The sequence below is a fragment of the Hippocampus zosterae genome, chromosome 6 (assembly GCF_025434085.1).
Source record: "Hippocampus zosterae strain Florida chromosome 6, ASM2543408v3, whole genome shotgun sequence".
NCBI classification, from domain to species: Eukaryota; Metazoa; Chordata; class Actinopteri; order Syngnathiformes; family Syngnathidae; genus Hippocampus; species Hippocampus zosterae.
This window is the reverse complement of record NC_067456.1, coordinates 14,701,711-14,714,512: the sequence shown is the minus strand read 5'-3', so window position 1 is coordinate 14,714,512 and position 12,802 is coordinate 14,701,711. Positions and strand designations below refer to the sequence as shown.

The following is a 12,802-nucleotide window of genomic DNA, read 5'->3' as shown; positions in this document are numbered from 1 at the left end:
GTCCAAAGACAGCTGGGATAGATTCCAGCATGCCTGCGACCCTTGTGAGGATAAGCGCCTCAGAAAATGAATGAATCAATGGATGGATGGATGGATGGATGTCTGCCAGTTATACATTTTCATATGTTTCATTTCTACGTTTCTACAATATCATAATGTGCCATCACTGATGAGCTATTTTTAGAACTGGCCCTGGCTACTCATGTGGTGCTTGGGGGCGAAAATGATGTGGCGGGCCAGCACTAGCCCCCGGGCTTTGAGTTTTACACCTGTGGTGTACTGTAGACGTTCCTTAAGACGCTATTGCATAAATTACTTATTTATGCAATAGCATATAGCATATATATTGCCCCCAAATATTTTTCTTAGAAACAATTATTAGCATTTAAAAGATAACAACTGCCGATTATTCAAAATTGGGTTGTAAACATGTTATAAACACCTCTCAATGAGATGTGACACACGTGAACAACATCGCAGCCCACAAAAAAAACGTATTGTTTAGTGAATACTTCTTGAATGAAGACAGTACATGTTACATCATAGTACTGTATTGTTGTGGTGCGTGCAAATGCAGCTAATGAATAAGACTTTCTTCCCAAGAAATGATCCCCCCCCCCTTCGCTTCCCCCTTTCTCAGCCTGCTCGCCCTCCCCGCCCCTTACAGCAGGCATGATGGCGGAAATACTGTAATAGACTTCGGGACGAGCAGGATTAGTTCATTAGCCGTGCTCGATTATCCATTGTAAATAGTTATTTATTCATTGAGAGAAATATTTGGGGGTTTCCCACCACCACAACGCCATGACACGCTGGGTTCCCACAAAGAAAGAGAAGTACGGCGTGGGTAAGTTTTCCCAACAAGTGGGCTCACCACGTTTGTTGTGCCATTTGAAAGTTTGCCGAGTGAACTCCAAGCAAAAGTCAAGTCACTTGAAAAGAGGGGAGGAAAAGCCAAGATGAATATGTTGTAGTTAATAGGTGGTGGATGAAAATAACTCCTTACGATTTCCATGATTGAACTTTACTTTCGGTGGGTTTTTACGGCGCTGCGGAACCCTGGAAAGGATTCAGGATTTCAGCGGGCATGCCAACCATTCTTGTATGTAATCTCTTTGAGCCGACATGGAAGGAACTAAAACCATGGATTTTATTTTCAACGAAAGCCCGTTGTAGGGCTTCCTACGGGGTAAAACAAAATGGCATCAAGTGGGACTGTAGTACATGTGGCAAACTAGCAAAGAGTTTGCAGTTGTTTGCCATTCTTCTTTGGACTTTACCTCTCACGGCTTGTAGTTTTCTAAAGGTGTGGCCTTGATACCTGTGTGCGCAGACTGCCCGTCCTACACCCTCAAGGCAAACCTGTGCATCTTCTGTCCAAGGGAGAAATCCTTCTCTGTCATCAGAATTACGATGCTCTGCAAAAACATGGCTTTCTGCAGAAAAGTGTGTGCTGTGCTGTGCAACAGTTGTGTTGCTTATCACAAGAGTCCTGAATGTTCCGAAAATGTGTCATGCATCTTTGTGGTTTGAAGCCGTGCATATTTTAATGCCGCTACTCCTTCTGTTTCTGCTGTCATTGAACATCCTGCTGCCGTTCCAGCTGAAATCATTTTGATCTAACTGTATGTTTATACACAAACATCGCCCCTTTTGGTGAGATATCACCTTGTGTTTTGCAGGTGAAGTTTCATGTTATTAATCCTTTCAGATCTCAATTGGCGTGATTTTCAAAGGCGCTGCTCTTGAGTCTGTAGTCAGTGCTGTTCTCATGTTTTTTTTTCAACAGAAAAAAGACAGGAATCGCTAAGATCATTTTTAATCCTAAGAAAAGCTATTAGACCGTGAACATCTCGTCATCAGTCTGATTAGTCAGATCTTGCCTGATTTGGGGAAACTACATTTGAGACGGAAGGAGACATATTATGAAAGCATATTTAATGTAGGTTTATGGGAGCCATGGGCAATGGATCTAAAACTAACCTATGAAAGTCAACTAGCCACAAGATTGCAAGTCCCACAGGTACAGTACAGTGGCATTCATTAATATTGTTGCTCTAATTGTTTTTTTGGGGGGGGGGGGGGGTTGGGCGGGACACATAATCTGACATGGTTACCATGAAGTGGGAAGTAGTTGGGTTGTTTGGCTGGGTCCTATGTCTGCTTGAAGGTAAATAAGACTGCCTCCAAGCTCTTTACAAAAAAAGCAGCCATCCTTATTAGTAGCAACCGATATGCATCAGAGCTTTTGGGATTGCTCATATTGCCTCATCGTCTGAAGTGACAAGAGTTCAGGAAGTAACAGTATGTGACTGTACATTGTTGCTAGCCACATTCTTTTTTTCACTCTCCAACCCTGCTAAATACGTAGGAAGCAGGATGACATGTTGCAACAACAAATAGATTTCTAGTATACAAAAAAATGTTATTGATTTATTGGTAGAAAAAACAGTGATGTAGATATTGTCAGTTATTCAATTAAAAAATGCAACATATTATCACTGGTTATCTTTTCTCAGTTTATTAAGTTTATTAAGACATTAAACGGACATGTATTAAAGGAGAAAATTCATCTGTTAGTGTTGCAGTATGAAATTATAAAATATAATCAAAAGAAGCAAAGTAGCCCACATATTTTTGCACTAATGCACTGTGTAGATATCAAGTGAAATAAGTTGCATACAAAATAAAGTTTCAGGCATATTTCGCTAGTAAAATAAAAGCAGTGAAGATTATTACGGCATTCCAATTTCACAGTTTAGTTCAGAAGATCAACAGGACATACTGCACACATGTGGCGGTGATCTAAAAAATAGGCACGCAGTTAACAATTCTTTCACAAATTCATTCATTCATTCATCTTCCGAGCCGCTTGATCCTGACTAGGGTCGCGGGGGGTGCTGGAGCCTATCCCAGCTGTCTTCGGGCAGTAGGCGGAGGACACCCTGAATTGGTTGCCAGCCAATCGCAGGGCACACAGAAACGAACAACCATTCGCACTCACACTCACACCTAGGGACAATTTAGAGTGTTCAATCAGCCTGCCACGCATGTTTTTGGAATGTGGGAGGAAACCGGAGCACCCGGAGAAAACCCACGCAGGCCCGGCGAGAACATGCAAACTCCACACAGGGAGGCCGGAGCTGGAATCGAACCCGGTATCTCTGCACTGTGAAGCCGACGTGCTAACCACTGGACTACCGGGCCGCCCTCTTTCACAAATTAATTATATTTTTGGGGTTCATTATTTAAAATGTATTTAAAAAATCCATCGCTTTAATAAAAAAAACAGGACACAAAAATTGACAGTGGAAAAAAGTGCACAAACAGGATGCTGCGTTAAGACTGCACAGAAAGGAAGACTTCATTAATTTCACGTGTAGCTTGATTAGAAATTAGTTTAGCTTGGAACTCATAAATATAGCTCTGTATGATATCTTCCACATTTATGGCAACACTTTCAACATGCAGGTACGTCCATGTTGGGTCTATGGTGTGCAGGCACCCAAATTTCATGAGGCGAGTGAAAATAATTCTAGGTTGTCCATATACAACCAAACGAAGCCTCCTCGATTCTAAAAAAGACACATTTATTATAACTATTGGGGTACACAATTTCATGCACACCCGTAGCTGGCTTCCATTCTCTTGAATGTGAGTCGTGTATACCAACCACCAAACTCTGCTGCCAAGCCTCTCTACATCTGACGACAGATCTAAAGCACCCAAAACAGGTGATCTGGAACAACAACTAGCAGGAAATCACTAAGTTAAGCTCCTGTTGCATTTATTAATCACAGAAACCTGTCTCAAACTTCAGATTCCCTATGCTTCTGTGTAACTGTACTTGAGACTAACCGTGTCACAAAGTGAAATGACATTACCAGATGATGATGTCCAATAATGCACAGACATCTATCGACAACTTTATTGTACGCTGGCCATAATAGGCAGGGGCGTCCATGAAAAAGACATTGCTTGGATGGCAACATATGTCTCTCTAAAACCTGTATGAACCTTTCAGCATTAACGGTGCCTTCACAGATGTGTAAATTACCCACATCATTGGCACCAACACAGCCCCATACCATCACAGATGCTGGCTTTGCATCTATAACAGTCCAGATGGTTCTTTTCTTTTTTGGCCCGGAGCACACAACGTCCACAATTTCCAAAAACTATTTGAAATGTTTATGGAACTCTCTAAATTGTCCCTAGGTGTGAGTGCGAATAATTGTTCGTCTATGTGTGCCCTGCGATTGGCTGGCAACCAATTCAGGGTGTACCCCACTCACTGCCCAAAAACTGCTGGAATAGGCTCCAGCACACTTGCGACCCTTGTGAGGATAAGCGGATTAGAAAATGGATGGATGGATGGATAGCTTCAACATTCACTGACATCATCTTCAGAAATTGTCAGCTACGTCCTGTGTCCTGCGTCACCTGGCGTTCTCTGGAGAAGCGAATCTCAAGTGTGCCACAGCAACAAAGCCCAGGATCAGGCGACACAAACACTCTTCAACTTAGCTGCCTCAGAGATCTATCCGTGCAAAGGTTTCAACACTGAATCAGAATGGAATCATTTCATGTTTCGTCAAGTGTTCTTTAGACTCAAGTGTGATAACTTGAGCAAGTCAAAGTGTGTGGTGAAATGTAGCCTCCAGCACATGCAAGTTGAGACAGATCACGACTCATAGTTCTATGTGCTTGACGGGCTGCATGTTGTTGCAGCTCCCGAGAGTCGTGACAACTTGCGAGCTACGGTTTGTTCTTATACGTGTATATATTTGCCTGTGCATGCAGTCTCACTTGATCGTACCCAGAACTCTGTAATAGTGGTGATTTAAAAATACTGACAGGGTCACCTTCATGATAACAGTGGTTACAGGAAAGTTTCGGGTTCACAAGTGAGTCAGCTGGGAAAAACTGAATTTACAGGATAGAAATATTGACCTCCAGGGAAAAAAAGAGACCATAAAGCCACCGTCTTTTGAGCATGGGCTCAAGCTACCTGCCACCTATCTGCTCAGGCTTAAGATGGTTAATTTAAGGCATAATTCCAATTACAAAATGGCTTCAACTTCACAGTTTACTGTTGCAGTAAAGGGAAGTTGGAATAAAGCAGTAGATCACACTGCTAGACATGCTCACCCTTATACAAAGAGTCTAAACTTTGATCCATTTTTTTATCCTGTCCTTTCAGCAATCTACAATTATGATCCCGTTGGTGAACTGGAGCTGTGTTTACAGGTTGGGGACACTGTGCACATACTGGAGAAATTGGAAGGTAAGCAAGCCCAAATACACAACAGGCCATGACACACCTATCTTCCATCTCTAAACAAACTGCTGCAGGAAATAGGAGATGTTAAGCTTGCTGTCATTAAATATATTATATGTAATATAAAAATGAGCATGCAGGCTTGTAGATTGACCTCCTGAATCCAAGACATTACTCCCACAGTTTCTCTCCCCTCACTGTAACATGATTCTTTCATTTTAATCTCCTCAGGCTGGTATCGGGGATACACACTAAGAGAGAAATCACATAAGGTATGGGTATCATTAGTATATATTTCCTTTCCTCCACATTTGTAGAGCCTATGAAAGGGAACGATTACGCGAGTCTCGTAATGAAGTCTATTTGCCAGGCCGTAGAGATTCATTGTGAAGCTGGAATTTTCAAGTTAAGTTTTATTTCACAAATATGAACCTCGGGATTGCCAAAATACAGAAGGTGGCGAGTGCTGCCAGTTGGCGTCGGACGCAATCAGTGTGCTTTTTCTTCCAAATTATCACTTTTCAGGAAACCAAAAATGTGGTATGTTTGTTTAGCCATTTATGTTGCATTTTCAAAAAGAGAATGTGATTTTCAAAACTTTAGATTGGTTAATAGTTTGCAAAATAAATAAATCATAGCTGACCGAAATTGTCTATTTGGGGCGGGGGGTTGCCAAGTCAACATGATGCCATCAAAGACTAACAGCGATTGAAGATAGATTTGCAAAGTATACTTTATACTAAAGTATACTACATAGTTAGAATGCTTTCAATCACAAAAAAACCCAATTTTGAACATTTTAAACACTTTAGAACAATTGAACAAGAAACAACTTTTTTACATACTACTGATATTTTTATTGATATCCAGATCTGTTAGTGCACCAAAATATTTGTTTTTATTATGTAAGCCTTTGGGGAGTATAAAATCCCATTGAATACGTTTGACATTCCAACCACTCGACTGAAGGATGGAAGCCTGGTGATTTGATTAGGTAGAGTAACAAGTGGCGAGATGGACCATTGATTGCAATTAAATAAAATAGAAAAGTAAGCACTTTGTTACAGCTGCAGCTTTTGTGAAAGTGCTATCTAAATACAGATGTCTTGTATTTCAGCCACGACATTGATATATGCCAACTTTTATAGATTGACAGAAAGCCTACATTTAGATATTAGGTGCTATTAACGTTTACTGCATCGAGGGCCTTTTTGTCTGTTTGATTGTGAAATTGCCCAACTATTTGAATGCACCTCACATCTCGCCAAATGTGAGAGATGTCAATGTTTAATGTCAGCTTCTTGTTGTGACCCTTTCCTTGATCGAAATAGTCAATAGGTTGCAACTGTTGCTTAACAAATTGTTTCCGCCTTTTAAGATAATGATTGCTGAATGCAAGTTAATGGTTCGAGACTCAACCCCGCATATCAATATCGTGTTTGACAACAGTAGTTCCAACAGTATTTCTAATTCCATATGTACCACTGAAGCTAGACAAGTGCACCCAGTCTCCATTGCCAAAATGCATAGCGGATCGTGAGTGCCTCAGTGAATGGGAGCGAGCCATCCTTTATGAAGCAAATACTGTCGTACTAGTTTAGTTAAATGTCCGTTAATGTGGCAAAGTACACATCCAGACTTGGATGTTTATTTATTTAATTTATACAGGAAGGTTTTAACCGGACACACGTTCGATATTCTGCGTACAGTTTGTCAGATGGACACAGAGTTGGAACGCCTTGGCTGTATGTACCAGTAATAGCATTATAACATGCACTCGTGCCGTTTGACCGGTTGAAATTTTTACCAGCACACATTGAAAAAAATGGGAGCGTTTACAAGCACATTTGGCGCACTGTTGAGCCCTGAATTATGTGAAGCACATTGAGTTACCCTTGAAATGCAGTATATAAATACACCTACCGTGCTTACAATTTAAGTGTCAAAGTCATGTTGAGGTTCACGTTGAAAGTCAGCTTGCTGATATTTCTTTTTATACCACCTTAATATTGTAAAAAAAAGTACTTAAAACAATGAATTTTGACAAGGGATATAACAATACATCAAAGTTAAGGATTGAATCATACCTCGATATCTGACACACAAATGTACTGCAGTTACTGAGTCCTGCAATAATGTCCCTGACAAAGGTTAAAAATATGGAATTTTTGACCAATTCTTCTCGAATTGAATGGCTGCTTGGAAAATGTCAACAAGCATATTTTGCACGGTTGGTGGGGAAGTGGCAATGAGTGGCTGTTTAGATGACTGCTCTCACACACACAAGCTGATAAGATCTCACAACAAGCCCTGATTTATTAATATAAATGCTCATTTTAAGTGTAAAAAATAGTTGCTGTGAAACACTTTTTTTTTTTACTTTGTACGCATACGGTGCTCCATTTAATGACACACATACACATAGCCGATCGTTGAGTGATTTGACCCAGTTATGGAAAAAGTTGGTATTGAGATTCCAAACGTGCTCGGGACAAGCTCTCATCACGGGATATGGAACATAACCAACTGAAAGAAGACGAAACATTTACTTCTGCAGATGGAAAAATGTTCCATTATATGGCTGCAAAGTCGATGGACTCTAACAACACTCAAAAGGAAGCGATGGAAAATGCAGTAAATGAGTCTTAAAAAGGAAGTGATCAGTTGCAACTTTCAACTGCTATGTTGGCAAGGGAAAATTAGAAATTTAAATCGACTGGGTATTGGGCCTTGAATTAAATTGATTTTGGGATAAAGCTGTCACATAAAATGTGAAAAAAGTGAAGCACTGTGAATACTTTCCTGTGCCCATATTCAGGAATCTCAGTAAGGATTTTTATCTCCTTTCATTTATAATGGCTATAGAGATATTAGCAATTAAAGTTATATTAGATAAAACCATGCAATGGCTTTACATTATTAAAGTTACTATCCATCCATCCATTTTCTTCTGCTTATCCGAAGTTGAATCAGCTTTAGCGGGAACGCCCAGACTTCCCTTCCCCCAGCTATATTCAAACACATGAAAGATGTTTGTGAGAATATGATAATGGGCAAAACTCTTGAACTCATGACAAGAAAAACTGTTTCTGGATAGCTACATGTATTGGCAAAAAGCTGATCAATTCACCATGTAAAAAAAAAAGGCAGTTGTGAGCAAGCAAGCTCATGTTTGGATATTTAGATCGTGTGAAACTGTTTTAATTTGTAAAAGTCTGTATGTAACCTTTGTGTATTTAATTCAGCTGCTTGAATGCAGTATGGCACACTCTAGTGTCTAATTCTGTAGTTATTATAATCTGAATGTCTACCGTGTTTCTCTCTTTTTCCCTCTAGTGGTTAAACCTAAAAATACCCGTGATCGACCCTATGCGTGCGTGCCTACGTGCGTGTGCGTTTGTGTGCGTGTTCGTGTGTGTTTGCGTTTGTGTGTGTGTGTGTTTGTGTGCGTGTGCGCACGCGTGTGTGTGTGTGTGCGCGTGTGCGTGTGTGCGCGCGCGTGTGTGTGTGTGTGTGCTTGCACGCAACCATGCACTTGCTCGCATATGCAAGCGCGCACCCCACGATGAGCAACAGCCGTAACGGTCCCGAAAATGAACGAAACCTAAATCTACAGACACACAAATCTTTTTTTCCCCCGCCCATTTCCCTCACCCACCTCTCATGATCAACTTGGGACCAGTAATCGATTGGCCGGTTGGGCGCCCCTGCCTAGAGGTTAAACTGATACCACTTATTTTGAACAGGTTTCTTCCTCTTTGTGCTCTATGGCTGATTTATGAAGACATCATTTTAATGATATAATAAATAACTGTTAGGAAAAAATAGTCACTTTGCTCCGGTTGGTTCTTTTTTTTTGGTTCTGAATGTGGTGATGGGATTCGGCTGCCGTTTAGTACAGAGCTGGATCTATTCTGTGAGATAGAGGGCTGTTGGCCAACCCAAATTCCTCAACTATTTGCAGACCTAAAAAAAGGTTTGGACACTCCTGGTCTAGATGAAATGAAAGTGTGTTGATTTGATTTTCAAGTTGTTTTGGATCATTAAAGTGTTTGATTCTTTCCTCAGGGAATTTTTCCATCCTCATATATTCACTTAAAGGAGGCTTCAGTTGAGGGAATAGGGTAAGATCACTCATCAATAAAAATGTCATTTTTGTAATACTACACTTTGGCTTTTGTGTGCTTCACCTCTCGTGACATACAAGTGCATTTATAATGATCTCAAGTGGATGTTCAGAAATTCTTTTTTGGGCTGTGAAAGGAAACCATCTATTTATCATATACAAATGCTCTTGTACCTGTTCAAATGACTGTATACGATACGCTCTGTGAGCAACGAGCCACTTTTTCAATAACCTATTATTCTGCTTTTGTGGCTGTTAGCCAGCAGGAAATAATTATTCCAGCAGATTTACCACTGGTGCAGGAGCTCGGAGCTACTCTGAGGGAATGGGCACAGATATGGCACAAGCTCTTTGTGGTAGGTACACTGTATTCTGTCTCTATTTGCACACATTTAAGTACACTCTGAGTACTTTCCTTTTTTTACTTTTTATTTTTTTAGATGTAGAAGAACATTTTATTGCCTTGAGAATTGCAGTGTTACATGTTACATTTTTTTTGTGTGTGACAGGCGAACAAAGCCTCCCTGTTCAGGAGTGTTCAGCAGATGGCCTACAGCCTGATGGAATATCGATCACAGATAGTGTCTGGAACACTACCCAAGGATGACCTTGTAGAACTAAAAAAAAAAGTAACTGCTAAGATTGACTATGGAAACCGGTATGAATCTTGCTGACTTACTGCCCTATCATAATTTGCCCTCTGCCACTATTGTAAAAGTGACTGTCTGTGAAGCCATGTGAAAATGTGCGACTCTCAGGATTTTGGGCTTGGATCTGGTTGTGCGAGATGAAGCAGGAAACACACTGAATCCTGACTTTACAAGCACTGTCAGTCTGTTCCGTGCACACGAGACTGCATCCCGTAGCGTTGATGACAGGATACAAGAGGAGAAGGCATGAGAATTTATTGTTGATCATGTCTTTGTATATCTGTAGAACAATTTTGCTTTTGATAATATCTGTTTTTTTAATTGTTTGTTTTGTTTTGTTTTGTTTCCAGACACGGTTACAAAATCTGGAAAGGAGGCGCCAGGCTCTGTTTAGTTCTGTTCACACCTACAGCCTCCTCATGAACCTGAAAAACTTCGTATGCAACATTGGAGAAGATGCTGAGCTGCTCATGTCTCTTTATGACCCAGATCAGTCAGAATTTATCAGGTTCGCTTCTCACTTTTTTCCCAACTTTACAGTGTAACGCCAAGGTTATTTTTGATTTAATGTGGATTGATGACAAACGGTAGAAAGTGATTCTTTTTTAATGGTCTAAAATGTGTCAAAAGCCGACGTGTTAGAGAATGATTTGCATTGTAAAACTGGAATATAAAATTCCTCCGAAATGATAATAATGTGCATGTGACTCATGGTGAATAATTGAAGACTCAAAACTGCTGCATCTTCGACATGATAGATTCTTAGCACCTTGAACAATGTAAGGCAAGGATAATCATGAATTCATCTGAACCCAGCTCTAAATATATCAGAGAAAAATATGAAGGTGTTGCAGCCATCAAATTCAACAAAATAATTATTTGCAAAAACGATCATGTCTATCAGTTTGACATACAATATCTTGTCTTTGTAGTATATTCGAGTCAATATCAACATAATTTGCAAATCATTGTATTCTATTTTCATTTGCTTTTACCAATGTCCCAATGTATTTCATTGGAATTGGGTTTGCCTCAGTGCAACACATTCAATAAGATCATACTGTGCACACCTCCAGATGGATACATGGATGACAAGTCAAGGACGCCGTTGACGTGCTAGCTTTCGCATGTCATGAAATTATAAACGGATAAAATTATAAGATACCCATCCAATAAATGAGCCCGCGAATAAGTTAAGGTAGAACTAAGATGGTTGGTCAACTGTAACGCATGCACTCCAAGAGGGTATCACTTAGCTATACTAGTTTTTTATGACCAACGAATGATAATTCATGTCACTATGGGGTGTGGAGCGTCGTCTGCAAATAAGTATTTATGGCAGCACTTGAGCCCAGAGCATGGATGTAAACAACATTGCACATTAACACTGCATAACAATGTACACTAATACACTGCACTCCTTGAAAATGAGTTTTAGTCTCTGATATTTTGAATGGTATTTTCCCTCTGGACAGTTGAGCGTTGTTGTAGTTTATCTTCAACCAATTGATTCGGTAAGAAAAAAAAAGGTGGTCCCCCCGATCAATATGGCTCTCAGCCGATTGAATTAATTATTCCATGAGACACTTTTCAGCCATATTGCTCATCCATAAATCAAATTATATTTTAAATTGTATTTTTCTTATTTAAATTTTCGTGTTTATTTTCTCATCTCATTTTCACAAAAAAAGAATGAATTAACTTATTTACTCATTCATTCAATCGAATTCACAGCAGATCGCAAAAATCTTTATGTAAAAGCAATTCCAAAGTCTGTGGCATAATGTGTCTACATCAAATCCCAATACATGGATATATTTGCACAGGTTTGCATCAAATATGTATCTTTAATTTTTTTATTTACTGTATGTATTTATTTTTTTATGCAATGCCTGAAGTGGTCCATGTTTAAATTCATGCAGTGAGAACTTCCTGGTGCGGTGGGACAGTATGGGGATGCCTAAAGAAATTGAAAAACTCAACAACCTGCCAGCACTCTTCACGGTAACCAAATCCAACCTATCGAATCCAACCTTCAGGTTCAGACTACTAAACGGATGAAATCTGAGACAAGGAGGAAAATTTACTATTGAATAGTTGCTCATTTACTGAATGTTAGACCGAGCTGTTATTTTTCACATATTTAACAAATAAATCACAATTTTAATGTACCGTATTTTCCACACTAAAAGGCACACTGGATTACAAGGCGCACCTTCAATGAATGGCCTATTTTGTAATTTTTTCATACATTGGGCATTATAAGATGACATATTCAATGCATCCACTAGATGGAGCTATGCTCAAGGAAATACCAACAGCACGATCAGATGTCAGTAAAACCAATTTTAAAAAGCAGTGACACAGTTCACTTTATAACACTGACTCGTTAACGTTGAACTCTCTTGCTGCTATATTTCCCTGTTCAACTGCGTAACTCGATCGCCTTACGTTTGAACTCTACGTTGTAAGCATGTCTCTAGCAGGGAGCCATTTGGGGGTTGAAATATTACTGTAATGACCATACACAAGGCGCATCGGATTTTAAGGTGCGCTGTGAGCTTTTAAGAAAATGGAAGGCTTTTAGGTGCGCCTTTTAGTGCATAAAATACGGTATATACATTCATATTTCAACTGTTATTGTTAAAGGGGAAGTCAAGTAAAAATAAATAAATGTCTCCAATAATATATTCTATGCAACCCCACTCACGCATAAGGCTTCAGGTAATGAACAACCACGGCTCG

At 39.8% G+C, this 12,802-nt stretch overlaps 1 protein-coding gene across 1 annotated transcript in view; it reads left to right on the top strand.

Moving 5' to 3' along the window:
• The first annotated feature begins 647 nt into the window (after window positions 1-647).
• The window catches only part of dock5 (dedicator of cytokinesis 5), a 36,671-nt gene continuing 24,516 nt past the window's right edge, over window positions 648-12,802 (top strand). Inside the window, exons 1-9 of the mRNA XM_052067552.1 lie at window positions 648-847; window positions 5,204-5,287; window positions 5,513-5,553; window positions 9,350-9,405; window positions 9,667-9,763; window positions 9,917-10,065; window positions 10,166-10,301; window positions 10,408-10,565; window positions 11,980-12,061. Coding sequence (XP_051923512.1) covers window positions 805-847; window positions 5,204-5,287; window positions 5,513-5,553; window positions 9,350-9,405; window positions 9,667-9,763; window positions 9,917-10,065; window positions 10,166-10,301; window positions 10,408-10,565; window positions 11,980-12,061 — 846 coding nt within the window. The 5' untranslated portion in view covers window positions 648-804. The remainder of the gene's footprint in view (window positions 848-5,203; window positions 5,288-5,512; window positions 5,554-9,349; window positions 9,406-9,666; window positions 9,764-9,916; window positions 10,066-10,165; window positions 10,302-10,407; window positions 10,566-11,979; window positions 12,062-12,802) is intronic.